At 35.8% G+C, this 27165-nt stretch overlaps 3 protein-coding genes across 5 annotated transcripts; 2 read left to right on the top strand and 1 right to left on the bottom strand.

Moving 5' to 3' along the window:
- The first annotated feature begins 579 nt into the window (after positions 1 to 579).
- LOC108217785 (uncharacterized exonuclease domain-containing protein At3g15140) lies at positions 580 to 5261 on the top strand. 3 transcript variants are annotated; one of them, XM_017390676.2, is made up of 8 exons: positions 580 to 755; positions 925 to 1200; positions 1500 to 1618; positions 2295 to 2494; positions 2902 to 2982; positions 3244 to 3369; positions 4150 to 4273; positions 4861 to 5261. In XM_017390676.2, exons 1-8 carry the CDS (start codon positions 737 to 739, stop codon positions 5074 to 5076), a joined length of 1161 nt encoding a protein of 386 aa, XP_017246165.1. In that variant the 5' UTR covers positions 580 to 736; the 3' UTR covers positions 5077 to 5261. The 3 variants fall into 3 exon arrangements, with proteins under 3 accessions (XP_017246165.1, XP_017246164.1, XP_063947229.1); XM_017390675.2 differs by having other exon boundaries at positions 581 to 755; positions 925 to 1209; positions 4861 to 5260; XM_064091159.1 differs by lacking the exon at positions 925 to 1200 and having other exon boundaries at positions 581 to 755.
- Positions 5262 to 7543: 2282 nt separating this feature from the next.
- Positions 7544 to 16775, top strand: LOC108218620 (uncharacterized). The gene is made up of 6 exons (XM_017391641.2): positions 7544 to 9370; positions 10425 to 10565; positions 11128 to 12874; positions 13856 to 14127; positions 14599 to 15464; positions 15547 to 16775. The coding sequence occupies exons 1-6, from the start codon at positions 7958 to 7960 to the stop codon at positions 16640 to 16642; spliced, it is 5535 nt and encodes a 1844-aa protein (XP_017247130.1). The 5' UTR covers positions 7544 to 7957; the 3' UTR covers positions 16643 to 16775.
- Positions 16776 to 17066: 291 nt separating this feature from the next.
- Positions 17067 to 25355, bottom strand: LOC108219366 (uncharacterized). Its single transcript, XM_017392781.2, has 11 exons — positions 25184 to 25355; positions 24397 to 24482; positions 24254 to 24299; positions 23601 to 23925; positions 23449 to 23499; positions 21180 to 21240; positions 21011 to 21062; positions 20019 to 20162; positions 19804 to 19923; positions 17808 to 19381; positions 17067 to 17706 (listed from the first exon to the last, which is right to left on the bottom strand). The coding sequence occupies exons 1-10, from the start codon at positions 25235 to 25237 to the stop codon at positions 18458 to 18460; spliced, it is 1863 nt and encodes a 620-aa protein (XP_017248270.1). The 5' UTR covers positions 25238 to 25355; the 3' UTR covers positions 17067 to 17706; positions 17808 to 18457.
- Positions 25356 to 27165: the final 1810 nt, after the last annotated feature.

Raw genomic sequence — 27165 nt, 5'->3', positions numbered from 1 at the left:
TATTCGGATTTGTATTCGTTTATTATCCGAATAGTTATTTGTATTTGTATTCGTATTCGGTTAAGTTCACGAACTATTCACCAATTCAAGCAAACTATAAAAAAGTCATCCAACTCAAATAATATAAAATTCAAATTACTGATTGAACAAACCTGGATAAACTAGAAAGTGTGACATTTTGTTTCTGATTTGTCAGTCTGTGGCTATAACTAGAAGAGCTCCCCTTACCAGTACATAATCTTATTAAATAAAAATATAATATTTTTCTATATAATATAAAATAATATATATATATATATATATATATATATATATATATATATATATAATTTAATTTCCGAATAATTAAGCGAATAGCGAATACAAATATTTATCTATTCGAATTTGTATTCGTTAACAAACAGAATATTTTTTAAGATTTGAATTCGTATTTGTATCTGTTAACAAACGAATACGAATAATGTTAAACGAATTCGAATACCGAATATTTCATTAAATATTCGTTTCGTTAACAGCCCTAATTTAGACCCGAGCCCATAAAAACGTAACGGCAAACCTTGGAACCCTGCATCGTAAATTAACCCTCGTCTCAATAATTTGATAAAGTAAAAAATAAAAATCCGTGTATTGATACGGGATCCGTGTATAGATACGGAATAACAAGTGACTGCTCTGAATATAATTCATAACCGAGTTCATCTTCTCTAATCTCTACCGTGTTCTTCAAGTCACAACAATGTCACGTTCCACTTCAGGTTTGTCCTTCATCATCTATGCATATTTGTGTTTGTTTCGTGCTTGTGCCTCCGTGTTTGAGATCAATAGACGATTTATCTGATAATTATATGCGATTTAAACTAAATTTGTGGCGCTCGTCACGTGTTTGTGTATCTAATTGAATTTTTCGTGTCGTTAAAAACAAAGGAAAACGCTGTAAAATTGCGGAGAAAGATGACTTGGAAAATAGAGTAGTTGAACAATCATCACCACAGCAATTACAAACTAGCGATCCAGTTCCAGCGTGTCTTAAGCTTGTTCAAAATTGTTATAACTGTGGTCAAGAAGGACATTATGCTTCGAGATGTGCTAAACCTAGGGGAACTTGTTACGAGTGTGGAGAAGCCGGACACAAGGCTCGTGATTGTAAGCAGCCTCGAAAAAAAAGTCATGTTCCACGTGTTCCTGCATTGTCAGCACAAGGTAGATCTGGTGAGGAAACGTGTAAGAGTTGCTGTGATTATGTCGATTTTGTGAATACGTGTGTATTTGACTGATTACTCGAATTGAAAATTATGCGGATAAGTCTTTTTGTCTGTAATTAATAAGAAATTGCACACATGGGCATATATTTTTTTTGCAATCTTACAATTATTCTTACTAATTTTGCAAATACATGCTGATGAAAGAAATGGAATGTCTGTATCTCAATTGGCTGTTCTCTAGTACGTTCTGTCTGCAGTTTTGTTTTATATAATTACTATGCTGAATTTGTGGCTCAGGTGTATCAGGTTCTTTTTCTGCCGGAGGATCGTCTTTTAAGATGGATTTTAAGACACTTGCACAGAGTACTATATCAAGGCCTTTGTGTTTGTATTTCACGTTAGGTTGCTGCACTAAGGTCTGTTTATTATGTGCTTTAGTTGCTTTTTATTTTTGATTCTATCTATTTATTATTACTGTGTGTGCGGGCGGTCAGTTCTGTTCTGTCATTTGTCAAATTTGTGTTATTGGTCCATATTCTTCCTACGGATGAGAGTTTTCGCCAAACTGTTGGCGTTGGTACTTGATTTTATGTCTTCAAACCTGAGAATATTATTTGACTTGGTGCTGTATTGTTGATTCTTAGTGGATTGTTATTCTGAACAAAAACCTAGTTCATAACTAGAGTCTTTAACCTACGCTAAATAATATAATTGCATTCTTCAATATAGGCTGGATACTTCACTTAGATAAACCTGTTGCAATCCTCTTATCAAGAACTTTATGGTGATTTTATAATGTAAGAGCAAGTAACATACGTGCTATATATTCTAAATTTGCAAATTACAAGAGTACCTGTAGCATTTGACCTTTACTTTATTGGGATCATTCATCTACCTATAGACCATAGAACATAATTGTAATGGGAGGACGGGATATGAGCAGGCATGAAAAGTAACAGATGGGTACTGTGAGGGTTAGTTAAGTGAGGTTTGTTTGTGCGCATAATGTGTTACTTGAGCTCTTGGCATTATAATTATCTGGGAACATCGAGATTTTATGTTTGTGTATTGTGTTTTTTCGGTGTCAAGCAGATGGAAGATCAATCACACTTAAAGATGTTCAATCATAGTTTTCCAGAGCTCGATACAAAGCGTTTTGACTTGAAGCATGCAAAGACTCAACAGTTCGACTTTTTCCTTGTGCTTGATTTGGAGGGAAAAGTTGAGATTCTTGAATTTCCTGTACTGATGATTGATGCTAAAACCTTGAAGCTTGTTGATTTTTTCCACAGGTTGTTATTTCTCTTGATAATATTGTTTTTATTCTACAAAGATGAGTTCAATTACCGGGTCTATATTTATAAGAACAGCTTTATTACACGACGCATATGTACTTAAAAGCAAATATTTACCTAATAATCAGTAAGCACAAGTTGTGAAATGCAAGATCTCTTTAAAGGTTAAATCATATAGCTATAATGTCAAAATCTTATACTCCTATAGAAATTACCTTGAATCTTAGGTGAACTCTGTCGCAATTGCCTTCTTCTCATACCTACAGATTCTATTTATACTGTTTATTGGGTTTTTCTCTTTAAGATGTAGACTATTCAGTTTGATGTCTTCTTGTCCAAATTTTAGTATATTTTATGTGAAAGTATAATATCGTTTTCAGTCACTAATGATTTATTTCCCACAGATTTGTAAGACCCACAGGGATGAGCAAGGAATACACAAACCAGTATGTTGATGGAAAATATGGAAAACTTGGAGTGAATGGGTATGTTTAATATTATAAAGTTTTTGGGTAAAGCATCCATCACATACTTTGATATTACTCTAATTAAACTCCTTATAATTATACAAGGATAATATGTATCTTGATGTTTGAAGTTAAAGTGACAATATTTCATATGATTTATTCTCTGCAAAACCTGAGCAGCTTTGCTGAATTGCACATGTTCTTATGTGAAGAAACTGTATTATATTGGTCTTACTCTGTTTTTATGTTGGCAAAGTAATAATTTAAGCAATTTTTCAGTATCTGGCATGAGACGGCTATTCCATTTAAGGAAGTTATACAACAATTTGAAGATTGGCTGGCAACACACAGGAGGTGGGCAAAGGAGTCCAAGGGGTATCTTAATAAAGGCGCATTCATAACTTGGTGAGTGTAAACATTCGTGGCTGGATGAATCTTCATTCTTCTTTTAGCAGCAAAATTGGTTTTAACCTTGCCTCAATCCTCATTTAACAACAATATACAGATGAAATCTGTAGTTAGAATACCTAAGTTTTGTTTTAGATATTTTCACCCCTATTGAGGAGGCAAACTCATCAGGACATGGATATGTGATCAAAACTGTGTTTGTGAGTTCAAAAGAGAATGAAGTCCTGTGCGTTAACTAATGGATTAACTTTCTGTAAAGTTTATACTGGAAGATGTGAAAGTTTTTTAACAGTATGTTTTATCATGAGGTTCTGATTGTAAAATAAAATGAGGAAATATCATAATTTAACGATAATTTTCTTCTGTATTTTTTAGGAGAAAAGAGAGTGGACATAGATGAAAAAAGACAGAGTGATGAGGAGATAAAACAATTAATTAGGGAATTTGGAAAATATTCTTTCAAGTCATTAAACATTTAGAATAGATTGAAAGAGAGATATAAAGTAACTTCCCTTTATGCTTTCTTGTAATGAACTTGGCAGCACGGGTTAGTTTTTTCTTTTTATTTCCATGCTCAATCAACCTTATCTTCACTTTCTCGGAAAATAAAATAGGACACATTCCCTTCGTGTTATTTTTAATTTTTAAGGCTATAGTATATTTAAGTTGTTCTGCATTAGTTGATTTGAAGAGGGAAGTGCACTTTCTGGGCACTGTGCAAGCAATTATATTTTCTGATGAAATTAGTACTGATATATTCTTGTTTGTATGCATTAGTGGAAATTGGGATATTAAAACAAAAATCCCGGAGCAATACGTAGTAGCAGGGATGAAGCTTCCTCCATATTTTATGGAATGGATCAATCTGAAGGACATCTACTTGAACTTTTACAACAGGGAGGTAAGTTGGATTAATATGTCTGATTGTTTCCGGTTCCAATTTGGAAGCTCTAATTATTGTCCTTTCTTGTGTTCATAAGATTACAAGTGTAACGAGATTTTCTTTAGGACTATAGTGTTACGGTTACCAGAGTTTAGATTTATATGAATCTCTCAAAGACCATATCAACACCATGTACAACTTTTGATTGTAAAGTATTGTGATCATGTGATGTTCTCCTTCAAGGATTTAGTTTGATTGTAGACTTTTGGTTTATTAGAACCCTGGACTCTGGAGACCTGAGATTTGTGTTTTCAGTAAAATGCTGGTTTGTGTATCAGCGCATAGATATCCTGTACTATTCCATGCCTATTTTCCAACTGTCCTTGTATCACTACTGCCATATTATCATGACAGCTAATTTACCCTGACCCAAGGGTATGTGGCATTAATATAAAACAACATGATACAGAGCATGGGGATGATATGGTACAGCTGAGGTTATCTGAATTGGTGTTAATTTGGTCTTGTTTACATACCAAATTCTTAACTTTGAGCCTTTGTTCTCTATTGCAATCTCTTTAATGCATTTTTGTTTTTGGATTCAGGCCACAGGTATGGTTCCGATGTTGAGTCAACTTAAGATGCAAGTACTAGGAACTCACCATGTTGGAATTGATGACACGAGGAATATAGCAAGAGTTCTGCAGCGGTTGATTGTCGATGGCGCGGTTTTGCAGTTAACTGGATGGAAAACGATGAATGGAAAGGTTGAATATCTCTTTAATAATCGCATCAAACTCAAACATCAGAAGGATAATTGATAAATAAAATTCTCTTAGCTCTCTAGTTACAAATTAAGTTTAGTTGCCTTCAAAGTACATTGGTATCTTACGTATTCTACAAACAAGCAGATCTGTACATGGGTTCAAAGGTTCACTCGTGAGCTTGTTCAAATTTAGGAACTGCATGTTTGAATTATGACATTTTTAACTAATTTCTATATTTATAAAATGAGTAATGATATTAATATGTAAAGTATAAAATTTGGTTAAAGAAAAATTAAGCATATATATTAGGTCCTAGATAAAATCTAATCAAAATAACATACATAAATATGACATACTTAAAAGGAGGATATTAAAAATTAATGAATTAATCACTATTTAAGAATATATATTTGTCACAATGTTAAGTCATATAGATTATTATTTAAAATTTACTTCGACTATTAATCTCATTCTAGTAAAGTGATTCTTTTTAATAAACAACTATACCAATTACATTTATATTAACAACAAATTTGTACTGACGCATAAATTTTACGAGTGGATCATGGAGATCAACATTAAATTATATAATTTATATTAAATTATATAATTGAATATAAATTAAATATCAGTTTTAAAAAGATGTTGAGATTAATTAATTTCATATAAAAAAATTTTAGAATTTATAAATGATTTTGAATATTATTATCACTTTATAATTAACATTTCCGATTTTAATTATCATTAAAATTATTTTTGAATTTTATCATTTGTTGAACACAATATTTCACATTTATTAAACTAAATATTATATTAAATTATAATAAATAGTTTTCTAAAACTTAATGATTAATACCATTAATTGACCAATCGGTACGGTGGTATGGGAAAAAATCATTTTGATTAAGCAGAACTTGGGATCAAAAGTAAATTTTGAAAAAATAGTATTAAACATAAACATCATTCCACTAAGTTTTGTATATTAATATGGTCAAAAATTAATAAAAATATCACATTCTATAAATACATAAAGGATAAAAATTATAATAAATACATATAACACCTTTAAGAGAAAGAGAATCTATAACGGGAACCTCTCAAAAATTATGTATGTACAATGTGCTGAACCTGTGTACTAATATGATAATGAGGTGATATGCAATATTTCTAAAGATTTTTTACCGTGGACTGTTGAATATATCAATTTACGAGAGGTTAGTTATAATTATAAAAAAGGAGTGAGAATGGCTAAAGTGCATATTTTCAAAGACGATTTTTTTTTTTTTTTACATGTCAACCCAGTTTTTAGCCAAAAGTTTTCCATGATCGAATATGTTAAGATCTATGAGACTCTTGATATTTTTAAATTTTTTTTTTTGTTATAAGGACTCTAAATATTTAGTTTATCAACTAAATTAAATCATAACATGCTAAAATTGTAATTGCTTAGTCCAATTATATAACTTAGTGCCAGAAGATGTCTCTCTTCAAACTTGATGCTCACATTTTAACACCGGTGTTGGTTAAAACTTTGGATATAAAAACGATACGGATTTATATTTTAAAAATAAAATATTATTATTTAAGATTATATAATAATATATTATTTTTAATAGGATCATACATGACGTGGAATCTTTATACAAGTTTTCGAAAATATAGTCAAAATTAGTAAGTTCGACTATATATTTAGATAAGGATAAAGTGTGCTAGAATGAACATTTTATACACTCTTTTCGTTCTTTTTTAATTGTTACATTTAAAAAAACACACATATTAAAAAAAAATTTAAATTTCACAAGTTGTTTTCATGTATGTCCTTATTTATTTTATTAAAAATCAAATAATAAGTGTATATATGGATGATAAAGTCAAACACTGAAATTAACAATTAAGATATAAATATGAAAAAAATTATATATAAATATGTATGGGAACAAGAACGAGACAACTATTTAAGAACAAATTATTTTTAAAAACAAATATGACAACTAAGAAAAGATGGGAAGACTATATTCTAAAACAATATACTTTTAATTTTGAATTATTAAATTCAATATAATTGAATATCATGGATCCTCCCCTAATTGTTGGAATTAAACATGATCTCTCTTCCTATTTGGTTTCATATTATTTTTGATCCCCATCGATTTTTTTCCCATTCAGACCAAAATCACACAAAATCAAAACTTTACAATTTTGTCCTAAAAACCGTTACAAATATTGAATGCATTTCTCCCCAACACAATAACCATTTATGCTCACTTCACATTTCGCATTTCATTTTCGTATCCAACTTTCCAAATTTACAAAATTTTACATATTTGGCGGTAACGTTCGATTTGGTACCAAAAATTTCATAAACTACATTTTTTCCCAGCGCGTGACTCACCAAACATGTCTCTAAACGAAACTAAATATCTTCTGCTTACCGCGTGATGATACGCGGTTACTATACGCGTGGGGAAATTGAGATAAAAAACCCGAAACCCTTTCTCTCAATTTCCGCCCTAATTCTACTTTATATATTTCACCGAGTAGCTGAGAAAATATATGGGCACAGAAAAATCTAGAGAGAGAAAGTTCTAGAGAGAGAAAGTGCCGATGAACACGCCAATCGCCGGCGCGACGGAGTCTTAACGCACCGCAAGTATCGATTATCGTAACTCTGTCTCGTTTAATTCTGTTCCGATATTTTCTAGGGTTTCAATTTTTATCTCTCTGTTTATTTATATATACACATCAAGTTACAAGGTGAGTGAGCTATGGTTGAATGTGTTTGTTGACTCGGTCTGATTACTAGTTTGTTTGATGATGAACTGGATTGTTGATGTGTTTGATTGAGCTGTTTGTTGTTGATTTGTGTTTGTGTGAGGTTTGGGAGGGTTTGATTGGATAATTTCTGTTTTTTTTTGGTGGATTTGAGGGAGTTGTGATGCGACTGTCGAGGCCTGCGGTGTTTTCGAGGACGAGGAGGAAGAGGAGTAAGGGTGCGGGGAGTGGTGGGAGGGTCAAGAAGAAGCATAAGAGGCTTGATGCGATTTCTGAGGAGGTTTATAGTAGGAATCATGGTGTGGTAAAATTGGAGGTGGCAGAGGGGAATGAGGGTTATGTTGGCGGTGGTAGTGGATCTAGGGGGAATGAGGCAGAGGTTAGGAGGAGCTCGAGGGCTAGAAGGGTGCCGGATTTGCTTGATGCTTCGCCGCTTCCGCCGAAGAAGCGGCAGAGGTTGGAAAAAGAGACGGGGATAGGGAAAGGGGATGAGAAGTTGAAGTCTCCGTGCTCGACTTCGAAGAAGTTGGAGGAGGAATCGGGTGAGTGGAAAATGAGGTTGAGAGATAGGAGTCGGAATGGCAGTTTTAGAGAGAAGGGAGTGAGGGATTCTTCGGCCAAGGGTAAAAGGAAGCTTTTTGAAGATGGAGATGGATTGAGATATCAATCTAAGGTGGAGGGTGTGGGACTGAGTGAGAATAATCAAAAAGTTAGAACCAGGAAGCTGGAGACAATAACAAGAAAGTCGCATAAAACTGATGATATTAGAGTATTAAATGTTTCTAATAATAAGCATCAAGAGACTAGTTCTGGAAGTGTTTTGGAGGGTCACAAGGACAAGAACAAAGCAGAGTTATCAGAAGATAAAGGTGGGGATACCTTGATCTTGGATAGTGGAGATACCTTGCACATGGATAGTGGGGATACCTTGAACATGAATAGTGGAGATACCTTGATCATGGATAGTGGGGATACCTTGCCCATGGATAATGAATTGAGAGGTGAACATGAGGGGAAGCTGAAGCATAATCCAGCTTCCACAGAAATTCTGGAGGAAAAGGAAGATGAGATTCCACCTAGCGTACATTCAGAGCACTGCATGGTGAATGGGAATCTGCAACCCATGGAGCAAGATAAGGTGGATGAACAACCAGTTTCTTTGTTCGAATTGGAAGACCAAACAGACACTTTAGCTGCTGGTGGCACTCTTGGTCAACAAGCAGATGGAAAATCGAATGATAAACCTTTGGAAAGTGAAAGTTCTAAGTATGTAGATAACCTGAAATATCCTTTGAAGAATGAACTGAGCAAACCACGAATAAAAAAGGGAAGAAGATGCGGCCTGTGTGGGGGAGGAACCGACGGAAAACCTCCAAAGATTTTGTTGCAGCATGGGCTTGGGAGTGATGACGAGGCATACTCTGGGTCTTCTGATGCTGAGGAACCGCAATATGACACATTGGATGGATTTGGTAATGAGCCCAGCTGGCTTGGGCGCCTCTTGGGTCCCATAAATGACCGTTTTGGTATTGCTGGAATATGGGTTCATCAACATTGTGCTGTTTGGAGTCCTGAGGTGTGCTTTCTTTACTGAATGTATATTACTTGTTTTTGCGTGCTGCCTTTTCTGGCACAGACGACAATCTGTAGACTGTAGTAAGTAGTAACCTAAATATGATTTTGAACAAGGAAAATTATATTAGTTTCTTGCTACTAGTGTTGGAATTTTAATAATTTGAAATCGAGCTTGACTGTTGTTATTTGTATGTCATAGATTCTGGACTATTATAACTAAATTCCAAAGGTAATTCATGTGAAAGTACACGGTTGCTTAACTTTGGTAAAATGTTGTGTCCTTTTGCTATTTAAACAGTGAAAACTGAATGATCTAAAGGTCGTGGAGAAAGGATGTGCTTATAATGCGAATTGTTTCTCAGGGATGTTGACTAAACTTGCTGAGAGGGGTTTTTCTGTATATGTTGAATAAACTTGCTGCTAGGTTTTTGATGATATATTTATTGATCACTTTGTTGCAAGGGATACATTCGTGTTTGCAGAATAGTTCGTCAAGAAGTATTTATGTAAACTTTTGTCTTCTATAGTATTTTTATTGATAAAGATATTCAGTTGAAGTTTCTTTATCATGACAAGGGTTTGGGCCTATCTCTTTGTATTATACCAATCTGGCGAATTGGAACTCTTTAAAATATTTTGTTTGTATTCCAGCCATCTTCATGTTTCTGTTTTCACTTTATTCAATTGTTTCACAAACAATACTTTGTTTCTAAATTTATATATAAATGGTAAGCTTTAATATATACATCAAGGGAAGGGTTAATTTAATATAAAAACTAGGATGTCTTGACAATATGTCTTTGTTCTTATTAATGTCATGTGATTGCTATATGATCAAGGATATACGTGATATCTTCCAGTGTCTTGCTTAATGTTGAAACATTATTGTAGGCAGTAATAACTGCTTGATCTTTAAAGCTTTTTAACCTAACATAGCCGTTTCTGATCACTGTGGCAGCTCCAAGAAGCTGTTAAAGAAACTCTAGTATGGATCTAGTGCATGTTCATCAATTATTGTTTAGCTGTATCTCATATTATATATATATTTTTCTCAGGTTTATTTTGCTGGATTAGGACGTTTAAAAAATGTAAGGGCAGCTCTTTGCAGAGGAAGGCTACTGAAATGTAGCCGGTGCGGTAGGCGTGGGGCAACAGTCGGATGTCGTGTTGATCGGTGCACTAAAACTTATCACTTGGTTGGTTCTTAATATCTTTATCACTGCACAAGCTTTCCTTTGATACCATTTTCAGTCCTGTTTTGTATCTTTGTCTATTACATTACATATTTTGAGCATCTCCAACCCTTCCAGCCCCTTGTCTAAATATGATGTGGAAGCTAATATTAAATAATGAGAGCAAAAATGAACACTCCAAGGGAAGCAACGCATTGTCTAAAATTTTATGTCTCCATCCCTGTTCTCCAAATATGCTAGCCTACTTCAATCTTCAAAACTGTCCACCTAGACTTTCACTCACCAATTATCCACTTTTTTTCTATTTAGGCTTCTATTTTTTGTTTTCTTTATTTGTTGTAGGGAATGTGGTTGTAGATTTAGAGAATACTGTGAGCAAAACTGCTTTTGATTCTCTATAATATAGAAAATCAATTTTATATACTATTTTAGGCAACCATTATAGAGATTATGGTTGGAGATGCTCTTACATTCTATTTATTTCATTTTCTTATTCGATTATTGCATTTGAGATAGTCATGCATTAGTTTGGTCATTGCTATCAACTTACCATTATGTCTTGCAGCCTTGTGCTCGAGCCAATGGTTGCATCTTTAATCATCGCAAATTTCTCATAGCCTGCACGGATCATCGAAATATCTTCCAACCTCAAGGTAGTAAAAAAAGTTCTTGGTTGAAGAAAATGAAAGCTAAAAAGATGAAAATGGAAATAAGAAAACAATCTGGTGATGCCTGGCGTAAAGATGTCGAAGCAGAAGAAAAATGGTTAGAGAACTGTGGGGAAGATGAAGAATTTTTGAAACGGGAGAGCAAGAGGCTTCAGAGAGATCTGTTAAGAATTGCACCTATATATATTGGAGGGTCGAAAACTGATAATGAAACTCAGTATGGGGGTTGGGAATCTGTTGCAGGGCTTCAAAATGTTATTCATTGTTTGAAGGAGGTTGTTATATTGCCTCTACTGTATCCCGAATTTTTTAGTAATATCGGGCTCACTCCACCTAGGGGTGTTCTTTTGCATGGATATCCTGGAACAGGTAAAACTTTGGTGGTTCGTTCGTTAATTGGCGCATGTGCTCGTGGTGATAAAAGAATAGCCTATTTCGCTCGCAAAGGTGCAGATTGTCTCGGAAAATATGTTGGTGATGCAGAGCGACAACTGAGACTTCTGTTTCAGGTTGCAGAGAAATCACAGCCATCTATAATTTTCTTTGATGAGATAGATGGTTTGGCACCTTCTCGCACGAGGCAGCAAGACCAAACACATAGTTCAGTTGTTTCTACTCTGCTTGCTTTAATGGATGGTTTGAAATCACGTGGTTCTGTTGTAGTAATTGGAGCTACAAATCGTCCTGATGCTGTTGATCCAGCTTTGAGGAGACCTGGGAGGTTTGATAGGGAGATCTATTTTCCACTGCCTTCGGTCAAGGATAGAGAATCTATTCTCTCCCTCCACACAAAAAAATGGCCAAAAGCTGTTACTGGATCTTTACTTAAGTGGATTGCTAGAAGAACTGCAGGATTTGCTGGTGCTGATCTTCAGGCTCTTTGTACTCAAGCAGCTATGATCGCTCTTAAGAGGAGCTGCCCATTACATAAAATACTTTCTGAAGCTGAAGGAAATTTTAGTCACGGTAAGAGGCCTGCTCTTCCCTCATTTAATGTGGAGGAGAGGGATTGGTTAGAGGCACTTTCATGTGCACCACCTCCGTGCTCCCGCAGGGAAGCAGGAATGGCTGCTAATGATGTTGTATCGTCGCCTCTTCCGGCCCATCTTATTCCTTGTCTGATAAAGCCACTGTCCACATTACTTCTTTCTATGCATTTAGATGAACGGACCTGGTTGCCACCACCTCTTTCCAGAGCCTCCACATTAATAAAAGATGTAATTCTGTCTGTCTTGAAAAAGAAGAATATCAAGGGTGGAAGCTGGTGGTCCCATGCTCATGGTTTGCTTGAAGAAGCAGATGTGTTAACCGAAATAGCGAGTAGCCTGTCACGTGAAAGACTTATAGTTGGAGATGCTTGTGCTTTAGTTCTTGATACATTAAATGAAGGTGCTGGCGATCAGGATGTTTTAGGTGTTCAGCCACTGGTTACCCGTACTACTTTGCTGCAAAACGTGTCTCTTTTAGGAAAGAAATCAGGTTTCAGGATATTAATTTCTGGAGATCCCTGTGGTGGTCAGAAACATATAGCTTCCTGCATTCTTCACTGTTTTGTTGGAAATGTTGAGATTAGGAAGATTGATTTGGCTACGATTGCACAAGAAGGAAATGGAGATTTAATGCACGGGGTAACACAAATACTATGTACGTCTTTGATGATTGGTTAATTGCAACTGCTGAAATACTTTTTTGCGAGTAGTTCGCTAGTTGCTTAGTATCTGGATTGAGTTAGATACTATCTGATAATAACTATGGCTCTGCATTATATCTTGATGCATTAGTTGGCAGCTTAGCTTATCTTCAGTATTGCGTGATTTAAGTTTATAATGCTGAGCTGCCAAATTAGGGGTGCTAAAAACTGCAAAATTTCCTAAATCTCAACCTTTAGTTACTTTTTTGCTTGGAGTTGGAGATTCATTCATAAATTTAGCCGAGAAGGTTGTTATAATGTTTGGTTTGCATTTTATTTGGCATGCGACTTCTTAGCAGCTTTGCCAAAGATCCATTATGTTCCGCAGTATGCACTTTCAATAATATATTTTTGGTAATTAATTTTCTCAAAAAGGCTAAGGATAGTGAATATAGGTATTATTAAGGAACTAATGTAATTTAAAACTTGAATACAGAGACTTGGAGACATCTGTAGTAAGGCCTGATTGATATCGTAATTGTTGTGGTTATAGAGTTTCATGTTCTGAGAATATTATACTCTGTGGAACTGTATGTCTTGGCTTTTTTGTATTTGATTTATACTTGGGGATTGTGTTCTTCCTTTTTTAGTGGTGGCTTAATTTAGTGATTTATATTTGCTCCTTTCAATCTTTGTATTTATCATCTACTCATCTTGGGTTGTTTGACTGCTATTTATGTCTAACAAATATAGTGAGATATAATAATGAAATTTTCTTTTTACCTTGATCAATAAATTGAAGTCAACTATATAGTCTGCATATTTTTTTTCCAGCATTGCTCTCTTTCTTATGGCAGTATACTTTTTATAATGAGTATGATAGATAGGAGAGCAAAAGTATTTTCTTTTTTGTATGCAGCAATTCTATTCTTTCTAGAATGAGGTAGAAGTCAGTTATTGAAAGACATGGTTCTCATCTTCTTAATTGAATGCAGCTAAGTGCACTTGTCTTGGTTCATGCATTGTTTCCATGCCAAGGATTGATTTATGGGCCGTGGAGACTTCTTATGAAGAGTGTCATTCCCCTGCAACAGAAGTTGATTTTTCGGAGCAAAGCAGTTTCGTGGAACACAGTGATGATCTGAATCAATGTAGCCCTGCAGAGTCAGCAGAGCCCCAAGTTCCTATTTTAAAAGCTTCACACCTCTGGTGCTCTTTTATTGAGCAAGTAGAATCCATATGCGTGTCTACATCCTTGATAATTATGGTATGGTTGTCTATCATTGATTATGTATATAAATAAATTGAGTATATGTTTGAGTGTGTGCACATTATTGTCCTTGTTAAGTTTTGGTACATATTTGTCCTACTTTATTTGCATAATTTGGAACATAAATGCATCCAATTGAAAGATAGCTTTGTATTATTTCACTCTGCCATTTCTTTCACCATTTAGTCTAGGATACTTACAGCCTGCTTTGTAATTTTGAATAGGAAGGAAAGCAGGTGAAGAGAGAGTAGAGTAATAGAGTAATTTATGGAATGAATTAAAAGTGAAACTACATGGCATATGTTTATGTTCTTGATAAAGATGGCAACCTTTAGCTTTTTAGTTTCTACATGTAGATTGAAAATCCCAGTGCACGGGTATTCGGGTATTGTAAAGCATCAGAGGTATATAATAACTGCATCTCTCCTGTGTAGCAATCGAATTAATGATTTTTATAACCTCTTGCAGGCTACTTCAGACATGCCATTTCCATTACTCCCACAGGGAATAAAGCAATTCTTTGAGAGTGACACCTTCAATTGCAGTCTTTCTGCTCCATTGAAGGATGCAGTACCCCGATTCTCTGTTCTGGTCGGGGGTAACTTTGATCGTGATATGGTGATTGATTTTTCTGCAGCAAATTTATCAAAGGATTTAGCTAAATATTTTCTCCAGTTGATTCACTCTAAAGCTCATACTACTGAGGGCTCAGAAAAAGAGGGTAAAGCTTTAGATGCTCGTAAAAGTGATGCAAATGCAGGATGTCCAAATCACGAACCTGTCTCAGCCAGTAATCCAGAGTGCCCAAACCAATTTCCTGCAAATCCTGTTATGAGGGATGCACCTCCCTCTGTCACAAAAAATATGAAGGGAAAATCTAACTTGATGCTGGCATTAATAACGTTTGGCTATCAAATATTACTGTATCCTCATTTTGCCGAGCTTTGTTGGGCCACATCCAAGCTTAAAGAAGGCCCCTGTGCCGACATATCCGGACCTTGGAGAGGCTGGCCATTCAACTCTTGCATAATTCGTCCTAAGGATTCATTAGAGAGAGAAAATTTTGTTGTTGCTTGTAGTTCTGTGAATAAAAGATTGAACCAAAAATCTGGTGTAGTTAGGGGCTTAACTGCTATAGGTTTATCGGCTTACAGAGGCATGTACATATCACCAAGAGAAGTATCAGCTGAGGTTCGGAAGGTTCTAGAGCTTCTAGTTGTATGGATTCATGCGAAAATTGATGCTGGGAGTGACAAATGTAATTTTGGTCGTTTGCTTTCGCAAGTGGCTTATCTTGAGGATTTGGTTAATAGCTGGGCGTACCTGCTACAAAGGTACTGTTCTGCATTGATGTAGTATTTTAACCTTAATTGTGGTCAGTGTTTGTGTGCTCAATTATTTTTCTTCTTTTTTCAGCTTAGAGATTCATGGTCAAGTGACTGAAGCAGACCCTATGGGACCACATGATAGATACAAGATCTGTGAAGATGAACCTATTACTGAAAATGGTTTGCATGATGCAGAATCTCGAAGTCCCCTATATTTGAACATTACAGATACTGGATCTATCCCTTCGCACATTGATGCGGATGCTGGTCAGCTGAACGGGAAGGTAAAAGCAACTCTAGAAGAGCCTTCTCGTTATACATCCTTACAATCTCAGAACTCCATAGATATTAATGTTGAACTTTTAAATGGGAAGGATGGTGTCAGTTCTCCAACACATGAATTAAAAAGTTCTGAAAATGATGTGAAGGTAAATAAAGTGCTTAGGCCCATTTCTAATGGTTACATAGATACCGATTCCGTAGTAGTTTTAGAGGATGGTCCTCGTGCTTTAGGTGATCATGCCTCTAAAAAGTATGTTGATGGTGTAAAAGATAGTAACCAAGATGATAATATCTTGTCCTCGGATGATATAGATGTGCCTCCTGAAGATGGAAACACAATCTCTTCTAAAGAAAACGGCATAATTGATCCTGTACCAAATCTTAGTTTTCTATGTTTGTACCGCTGTTGTTCCAAGTGTCTTGTTCTGCTCCAACGATTGGTACGGAAGAATCTCTATCGTCAACCGGGATTGAGAGGGAGCCAGTTGACAGTGGAGGATGTACATGACTCTGTCAAATCTTCATCAGTGCATCTCCATTCAGAGGTTAGGAAATTTTGCTCAAGCGAGAATTTAAAGAGTTTGTTGGTTGAAAATGTGGAGAGTTGTGATCATGTCGAATTGGATGAGGGTCAGAAAACTAAAGTTTGTCGATGCAAGAATTCTGGAAAGAAATTTATCAGGCCGTGTGAATGTACTTCTCATCCAAGAATGGAGAGTGCAACAGCGGAAGCGAGTACTTGGAATCCTCGTGAACTAGAATTAGAGTTGATCTACAAAGATGGTGTATTAGTCTCAGTAGATCCTACAAAGGAGGTTTCTTGGCACTGTAAATTTGAGACTTTATGCCTTTGTTCCCTTATAGAGTGGATAGATAGACAGACGAAGCAGCCTTCTGATTAGTTAGTTGCTGGCTTTGTCTTGGCAAGTTTTGGTATGCCTGCGGAGTTTAGGGCCTAGATTCCTTGTAAAAATCTAAATTTTGCATAAGTATCAGTTTACATGCTGGATATGTTAAATTGTTTGAATTTTTTCATTCAAATCTGGTAAGATTGTTCTTAGCCTTCCGTCAAAAAATAGTTGGAGGGTTGCAACTTGCAAGTACTCCGGTTTTGTAGCTTTAGATGATAACTTGTAAATCTTATCAAATCAATAGGTTAAGTGATAATTGTTGCCATTTTCCTGCTTTTGAACACTTGAATTGTGTACAGTGTTGCTTGCAGTAATGTTGTATTCTCTTATATCTGCGATATATAGGATACCAAATGAAAGTGCCGAAGTACAAAGCATCAAGGAGGATCTGTTCAAGCTTTAGTTCTGAAGTAGCTAAGCAAAATGAGCTGTTTTATTCCACAAATATATACTCTCAGTTTACATTTCCTTTTTATTGCCCACAAAGCCATGTTAATAGGTATTTAATAGTTTGTGACTAGTTCTTCACCAACCATGAGGAAATTACCACGCTTAAATTGAGACCGAAATAAATACGGTTCAGTTGAAGTAGTATCGAGATGGTATAACACAGCAACCATGACGACCGAGGAAACGAACATTGAGATCGGACCAAAAATCCACATAATCAAACTAGTTGCAAAATAAAGTGCCCGCAAGCCAATCGTCCAGTAGTTACTCCCTCTTATAACTGGCTTCTGTACATAGCTTACAGGAATCTCACAGTGTGGCATACTAATGAGAAAAGCAGCCAGTGTGTAGTTCCTCAACATTTGTACAAAAGAAGCAAAAGCCAGCAGGAAGCATGTGAGAAGAGCGATGTACTTGTAGGAAGTGATTGTCATCCTCGTGTCTCCGTAAATGACAGCGCTTGAAAGGATGCTTTTTCCAGTTGAGCTTCCTATCCACGTTCCGATCAGAGAGCTCAAGACGAGAGAGACTGAGGACATGTTGGTTGCTGCTATTATGTTGCTGTTGATCACGGCTATAGCTGTCCCTCTGTCCTTGGCATCAAGCTGAGAATAACACGTAATCATGTTAAGGTAATTAGAAACAGGAATTGTGCTCTATCAGGCAATCTAACGAAGAATGATAAGTTAAGAGTTTGTAACCTAACCTGCATGGTCTTCTCAACCCAGACTCTCTTGTAATGATCCTCACATCCCATCACCGTCGTGTGAGGATATCTCAGGTATCTGTAGAGAAGAAAGAGATGATAACTGAACATAATCAACAGTCCGATCGGTACCAAGATTAGGTCCAAGTACTCTTCTTTCCATCTCCAGGTCATATTTCAAGAATGGGTGCAAGAAAGATGACAAGAGATTCCAAAACAACTGGAGGGTCAAGACTATGTTCAAGTAGTGGATTTGGTGAACTGAGGTCACTTTCACACATATTAAACTCAGCTTTTGGTGTAATGGTGTTGCATGATGCATTTGAAAATGAAACAAATGACACTTTTTATTAATACATGCAACTAAATCATGGATTCCTACATTACAATTCTTTATACAACTAAAGCTGGATAAAATGCAGTTCATTCTAACTTCAATTTATTCAGAAAAACAATACAAGTAAAGTGCCTTTAAGAAGGCGAGAGAAAAATCTTCTAAATTGGTTATCTGCCAATTTATTGATTTCCTTGTAAAACTCTGTAATCATGTTCCAGGCACTATATGCAGCCTAAACTCATGTAATTCAACTATAAGAAAAACAAGAGTCAATCTAAGAACAAAATATAGAGATGGGGAAGATCTTAACTAATCATTGGTCAGCAGTAGTGCTGGTACCAGTAACATTTTCATTTAACAGAACGACATCTTCCACCATCCCATTTGTGTTTCCCTCGATGTTTGCACCATCTTCATACAGCACAGTCCCATCTTCCAGCATCCCATTTGTATCTCCCTCAACGTTTCCTGCATCTTCATTTGACACAGCCCCATCTTCCAGGTTTCTTGCATCTTCATTTAACACAGCCTGATCTTCCGCGTTTCCTGCATCTTCATTTAACACAGCCTCATCTTCCGGTGACCCATTCATATCTTCCACAGTGTTTGCCACATCTTCGTTAAACATAGCATCATTTTCCGATGTCCCGTTTATGTCTTCCTCAATGTTTGTAGCAGCTTTTATCAACACATCATTAGTTTCTTGTGTCACATTTGGATGTCCTTCAATGTTTGTATCAGCTTCATGTACATCAACATCATTTAACACAGCGTCAAGTTGATTTCCACGAATGTTTGTAGCAGCTTCATCTACTGCATCTTCAGTCGCAGTATTCTTTCCCAGTGGCGTAATCGGATCTTTCTGGATGACAGTTGTGATGAGCCCAGGAGCTTCTAGTAACTGAACACCGCTGCCTTGCAGGGAATCGGAAATTTTTACAGGAGCAGCATCCTCAATCTCGGAACCATTTGGTTGCTGAATTTTGGTGTCACTACCTGCAACCAAATTTGAATTAGAAGTTGCAGGAACCACAGGAATGACATCGACATATTCCTCTTTTTGTAGCTGCCTCTCTGTCACTTCGGGAGGAGGATACACCCTCAATGAGCTAGCAGTACGAGGCTCAATACCAGCTTTGAGCTGTTTTGCTGTTGCAGAGTCATTCAAAGCATGAAGCAGCTGCAGCCTGTGATCGGTCTCAGGTCGACGGCATACCTTTCTCAGTGGCACAATTTCCTAAAACAAAGAACCAAATCAGTTATTCAACAGAAGTGGGATAGAAAAAACAGTAGTACATGACGGCAAACTAATTTAGGATGCGATTTTATAATACTAGCTAAAACATCCTGGGAAAAAAAGGATAAAAAAGAAGGCAGAAGAAAACTACTTGCATGTATGAATCTTAACACTATACATTAAGCTCACAGCCAGAAGTTACAAGGAGATGAACCGAAAATACCCACATAAAAAATAATTTGCAGCATAGAATAGAAAAGTATAAAATCTGTGGAGACAAAATAGCACTTAATGCATCAGAAAAAAGAACTTGAAATGATGGGACATGCAAAGAACCAGACCAAAATACAAAAGAAGAAATTAGCAAAATGCATATTACTCAACAAGCAAAGGAAACTTGTGCAATTTCATATAAATTATACCTCAGACTGATCATGATCATAGCGCACCAGAAACCTACAACGGCAACCTCTTATGTCATGCCTTCGTCTTTGCGAATCAAGAACATGTGCGTCAAAGTAGAGAGCCTGCTCTTTGCCTTCCTGTGACATTAATAACTTTGAACGTATATTGCCACGCAATAAGAGTGTACAGTGTATCATATAAGCTATCTGCAAATTCTGAATGGATAACAAACCTGAAAACAGAGTACAAGGTCTCCTGGAAGAACTGCTACACACTCTGAGGATTCACATGGAAGAGACCGTTGTCTAACATGCCTACGGATATCAACCCATTCATCTTCTTCTGCTCCAAAGCCAGCAAACCGCACAAGAACTTCCTAAAATATTTGCAACAAGCACATAGGATGAGGAAAACATACTGGAAAGCACGTACAGAATGATCAAGACTAGGTCCATGCCCGATTGGTCAAAAATATCTACGACAGGAATCTAATCTGACTTGTTAAAAAAGCCGAACCTTCCTTATGTACCACTCTCAACTGTGGGTCTAGCAAGTAGTATCTAGAAAACTAAGATTAATAAAGAATATTCGAAAGATAAACAAACACTAGAATAGTACTGATCCAAATATTTCACTTAACAAATACTCATAGTTCCTGTATTTTATTCTCACACACAACTTTACGGTTAGGTGGGATGAATGGATGATAAAACACCAAACTCTTGCAAGCAATTGAATTGAAAATTTCTTTAAAGGCCACTGCTATGGAACATTCAATTTATAGGGCAGATTGATAAAAAACAATAGTAAACCAGGCACACTTCAAGTTTGAGGACAACGGTACAATGGAGGTATCAGCCAATTAATCTTCACATAAATGCAAATATTTCCACCCCAAGTGACTAAGCATTCATAAAATTACTGTGCATACAAATGAATAATTACTTAGTGATCACGTCAGAGTTCTGATCATTGCCCAGTGACAGTTGACATATTATATGCCCGCTGATGTGCAAAAGAGAATTGCATCCAGTGCAGATCTACCTAACTATGAAAGGATATTGATACCCAGTACAGAAAAATGGGAAAGCATAGTTCAAATTCAATAAAGGAAATGCAAACTATTTGCCACCTCATTATCATAACAAAAACTTAACAACAAACTCAAGAGCATTGAAATTAGTTGAACAACTTTTGTAATTGAAATCAGTGTACAGTCATTACCGGGTCACCTGTCTCAAGATTCCTATGAGATAGAAAGCTTGCAACGTCATACCTAAGGCAGAAAGGACCAGAAATAATTAGGTCAATATGAACTGTTAATAATCAGAATGGAGAATTATACTAAATAAATGACTTCGAAACACCTTCATAAATATGGCAAAATACTAACCATGCACCATCTCTAGCAGATTTTGCTTCAAACTCCGTTGGGGTACTGTCTGCAACACTGCCTACACCATGAGCCATGGTAAGAATGTTGAAAATTAAATAAAAGCATCAGATGAGGGCTCAGATTAAGAAAATCGTTGTGCAGATATTGATATGAATTTAACTACTCCAAACGATAACCACATAGAATAGAACTAGCACAACAAGATGAAATTGCAATTAACAAGATGAAACCCAGGATAAAGATAGGTTTACTGCCTTTCGAGAGGACAGCCCTCTCCCACAATACTAAAGCAATACAATATTCTTGATACCCTTCTCTACTGAAACCCCCCTTTTACCCCCTTTCCATCTTTCCTGTGCTCCCCTTTTTACCCCTCTTCTTGATCAATTACTGTTCTGCCCTCCAGCTGTCCTTGTTTCTTCCTATTATATTTTATGCGTGAATGTGACTTATGTCCAGTCATCCCAGATATTCACTCCTAGAAAATAATAGACCGAGTGCCAATACAAATAGAAGCATCATTGTGTAACCAATAAACGTATATTTCATGAATCATTTGTTATCAGAGAAACCTATCCCCACCCGACCCCTTTCCTATTTCTCGGAAGCTAATTTATGTTTTTGAAGTCCGCATTGCATAAATTGAAAAGATAAGGTAAATCAGTATATTTATGATGAGCTCAAGTGGAGCATGTTTCAATAGCAGCATCTGCCTTCAACCCATGGAACGCCACTATGAAGTTGATCTGTGATTTACTGCAAGTATACAGGATTAGAGTATATCCTATGATAGAGGAGATTAAGTAAACATAATGTGCATGTATACTTATTATCACCATTCCTGACTACTCTGCTGAATTACACCGAGTACCTGTTCATGACTACTCTAAAACTATCTTGTGCAAAAGAAAAGACTTTTGTTCATTTGTATCAACAATTTATGGTTAGTGCTTCAGTTCTATGTATTTTTGCAAGTACATTCACATGACACCTTTTTTATTAGCTGATAATCCTAAAAACACAAACTTATTGATATTTTATAATAAGCTTTGTATATTACGAGAGATTGTATTATATTTTTGACATGTATGAACAGGAAGTACATAAGCTAGAGTAGAAAGAGTATCGGGGGTTACTGCCTGATATCAGAAAGTTAGTTGGATAAAGCAAGTAGCAGCGATAGCATACAGATATAACCACATGAGATGAGTGTTCAAATACGGAATGTAATATCATCATATTGTCAAATATAGCCAGCTGTTGTTACACATACAATAAAGATATATTAATAAATATTATAACGATAATTATAAATGATTTTGGACCAATGTTACATAAGACGGGGTTCGATTTGATAGCGAGAATGTATTAGTTACGGGATAGAATGTGTGGGTTATTTATATATTTTTAATTATTATATACTCCATGTTTTTAGGTATAATAAACAATTCCTTAACTAAAATATACTCATTTTTTATCCATATCAACTTAACTTGTCTATAAAAAAATATAATATTCTTTTTTGAGAGTTTAGGGTTGGGCCCCAGTTAAAAGAAAAGTTCAATGCGATCTTAAAAACCATTGAGCTTCTAAAATAATACAGGTTTGGGCCTGTATATGTTGGGCCAAATTTAGGATTCAAGTTACATTACCCTTTTCCAAATAATAGATCTCGGCCCGTAGACATGTATTAATACATACAGATACACACAGATAAAAGATACCGATGACGACAAGTGCTCTCTGAAACAAGAATCATGCAAGTTTTTAAGGATTGTCACTGCCAGCAATTGGGGTCGCGTCCCCAAACAATTTGGGTCAGGTTTGTTCCAGGATAGGGGACAAACGATCTGGATCGCCATATGTGGCTACGTCCCACGTTCCTTATAAATATTTTGGACAGATAAAATAGTCATTATGATATTAGTCAGGTTAAATGCTTATATATTTAATTTTGTGCATTTTTGTACTCTTCTTTAAGCATATATAATCTAAGAACTGGATTTTAATATTACTTTACTACTAAAAAAACACGATTTCATGTTATCATGCACACACACATAAACTTACAGCCTAAATATTAACTCATATCCCTCATATTAAGGATGGATGTCAGGAGACGTGGCATATGAATTCTTATTTCTTACCAAATAGGAAGATGATGAAAACTATTATAAACAAACAAGCATACAGCCACACACAATTTGTAAACAACAAAAACATTATGTGCACCTAGGAATATGAGGATGACTAAATTTAAACTAACCTGCAGAAGCAGGCAGATGGATAGGGGCTTCTGGCACATTTCTCAGTGTAGCTGAAAATGACAGATAAAACTTAAGACATTAGTAATACTATACAAGTATTGCACAACAAACATGATGCTTGAAACTTTAGGTGTGATCCAAATTAATCAACCTAGAGGAGCTGGTTGTGGTTGAGGGTGTTGTGGCTGTAGATGTTGTTGTGGTTGAGGGTGTTGTGGCTGTAGATGTGGTTGTGGATGCTGTAATTGTGGCTGTTGTAATTGTGGATGTTGTGGCTGAGTGTGTTGGGGTTGTAGATGTTGCTGTTGAGGGTGTTGTGATTGTGGATGCTGTGGTTGAGGGTGTTGTAACTGAGCAGCTTGAGCAACATTTTTTGGCACAGCTGAATCATCTCGAGAAAGTGCAGATGTATTTTGTTTCCCAGGAACTCTTCTTGCTCTTATAGCATAACGCCTATTCTGGAACCAATTCCACACCTATAAAGACAAACCAATATATGAGCCAAAAAATCTCTACATACTACGTCAAATCTGAGTATGTATATATATATTTATGTGTGTGTGTGTGTGTAAATTGATTGCTGTTTTTGCAGATAGATTTAACATCTATATAGATACTTGCATAGTTGCACTATTAAAAGTCACAGCACCGAAAAAGACAAAGTATTAAATCTACTACACGTTAGTTATGGACTATTACTAACCACCTGCCAATGTATAGTCTAAATTATGAAAAAAAATCAACCACTTAAAAAAAAGGGTAAAATGTGAGCTATCAAATTCTTGTCGAGCAGAAGGGTCTCACTTGTTTCATTTGAACTACAAACTTTCCCGATCTTTCTGGCGATGTGCTACATACAGGACGAAGAGATCACAATCAGGCGTCTAAATTTAGAACCAACAACATTATCAAAAAATAAAATAAAATATACTGCACATTTTTGCTACCTGAATTTCTGAGCAAGCGCTTCAAGAACTTCGCGTGCCGGCACTGTGGCATTGTTCGCTTGCAACATAGCTTCCATTTCCGCAACCTATAAATTACAAGTAAAACAATTTAAATCACCAATGTTAATAATGAAAAAACTTATCCATCATTAACCAAAAACCTAGTTGTGTGTACCCCCGATCACTGCTGCAGCATTATTCGTAGTAACATGATACACTTGTATTTGTAAATAAAATCTTAAATATTAACCAAAACATATTTAAAGCAGAGAGGGAGGTGTCATCAACAATAAACATACTGCATTTTACTTTGCTCTACTAGAATCATCTCAGCTAATTCCGCTTCCTCCTATTTAGGATTCGGTTTTTTAAATTTTAGCATACACTGTGTTTTCGATACAAAGAGCAGTTATCTGTTACACGTTCGATTCAGACAGCCTGATCAATACCTAGCTCAAGTAGACGAGTAGTATTATATTAAATTTTTTTATTTAAATCATGACTCAATGTTGATAACATACCGACTCTGAGAAATATCAGATAATTAGATATAGGGAATTGACAGTAAATAACTAAAAATAATGAACCACGGTTACATAACGTGTGTGTGTGTGTGAGTGAGTGAGAGAGAGAGGGGAGAGAGAGAGAGAGAGAGAGAGAGAGAGAGAGAGAGGGAGAGAGAGAGGGAGGGAGGGAGGGAGGGAGAGGGAGAGGGAGAGGGAGAGGGGGAGAGAGAGAGAGAGAGAGAGAGAGAGAGAGAGAGAGAGAGAGAGAGAGAGAGAGAGACCTCGGCGTTGTTAAAGCGAAAGGTAGGAGCTCCATGACTGGGGGGCCTTCCCATGGGGGGTTTCGATTTCTTCTGATTAAAACAACACAGGAAAACAGGCAAATATGTAGAGATTGAAAATTTCAAATATATTTTTCCTTTTTCTTATTAAAGTTTATACGGAATCAAATGATAAAAAATTAGATCCAAGTCTCTGGGCTAGGGCTGCTCATGGGTTGTCCAACCCGTTCAAACCAACCCAACCCAACCTTGAACTAGGCCGACTAACCCGACCCATTCCAAACCGTGGGTTAATTGGATTGATTTTTGGTTGAGCCGTTTATAATGGGTTGGGTCGAAATATGACTTTTAAAAACCCTAAACCAACCCAACCCGATCAAAATATATCTTTAACACTCTGATACTCCCTCCGTTTCTTTATTCTTTTCTCGTTTGATATGTCGGGACTGTTCATAACATGAGACTAATTACTAATTTACGTCTAATCTATAAGACTAAATATAGTCGTGAGTGATCTTGTTGGATTCGTATTCACGAGTACTTTAATACAATGAAGTTTTTATATTTAATACTAATACAAAATTAATGATATTAAGGATCAAAAGTGTGTATTGACAAACGTGCTAGAGAGAGACAGGAAAAGTAATAAGAGACGGAGGAAGTAGAATATTTTTGGTTGCTTACGGAATTATATTTACTTATTTGATGATAGAATGTGCGGTGAGTGTAGTGCAGTGTGCAGAAACAATTAGAAATAAAGCTTTATAGTTCAAATCAAACGACTCACATCGCTAGTTCTTATGATTATATATCATGGCGGAAACATGATTTTTAATAGTTATCAGTGTATTAAGATTCAGCTGTCCATCTTAGTAGGAAGAGAATATCTGCACTCTAAAAGCACCTGATATTTTGTATTGGTGCAGTGTCTTATGTTATTGCTAATTGTATACAACAAAATGGTGCAAAACATATTTTGGATTATGCTTATCTTGCAAATTTTTCAACCCGATCAACCCTACCCTAACCAACCCAACCCGTCATACAATTAGTAGGGTTGGGTTTCTAATTCTTTTTATGATTAATGGGTTAAATTTTTCTAACCCGCACTAAATGGGTTGGGTCGCTTGAATGGCCGAAACCGACCCAACCCAGCCCATGTGCAGCCCTACTCTGGGCCTTCTTTAGTTCTATATAGATTTCGATTTTGACCCGGATGCGTTCTCGGGTTCCCCTTTTTAATATTCTAAATCCTAATTAGGGCAACATTACTGTTGAAAATTTTGGGCTAACGAGCAACAGCTGCACCAGCCCAAAGACGAGGCCCATTATCTGAAATCAAATCCTAATCTCATGACATGCCGATTTAATTTTTTATTTCGAATTTATATTATCGTGCTGCAAACATGTGTGTACAGTGTGCCGGTGGTGCTGTTCAAAATATAATTAAATCATATCAATTAGAAAATATAACTTTAAAACTCTGTATATTAATAATATAATTTTGATATTTCCTTTTTGTAAAAAATATGTTATTTTTCAGATATCAAATAAAAGTATGAAAATAATCTTCAAAAATTTTATTGTTTTGTATTTAGTTGACCTTTATTTTGTTTTTCAAATTTATATATACCCTAAAATTGAAACATATATTTGTCTGGAGAGTCTTTGGTGAAGGAAAAAATCTTAATTCAATTTATTTGTAACCGCGACAACGGCCAACCAAATCAAGTTGCTGGCAACTCTGTTATATACACCACCACATGAATGACAACCAGGTAAGTTGTATTTGGTAGCTAGGCCATTTGAATCTCTACGAGCAAGTCCAATGTAAGATGCAAAATAATTATAATTATTGTTATAATTTAACATCAAAAAATGTTTTTTATTGCTAAAATAGAACTTCAACTTCAATGCTAGATGCATCTTGATCCAAATTATTTCAAATTTAAATAACTTTAGTCCCTCTCTTCTAAACTTTA

This window comes from Daucus carota, chromosome 4 (assembly GCF_001625215.2).
Source record: "Daucus carota subsp. sativus chromosome 4, DH1 v3.0, whole genome shotgun sequence".
NCBI classification, from domain to species: domain Eukaryota; kingdom Viridiplantae; phylum Streptophyta; class Magnoliopsida; order Apiales; family Apiaceae; genus Daucus; species Daucus carota.
This window is presented reverse-complemented; position numbering and strand designations above follow the sequence as displayed.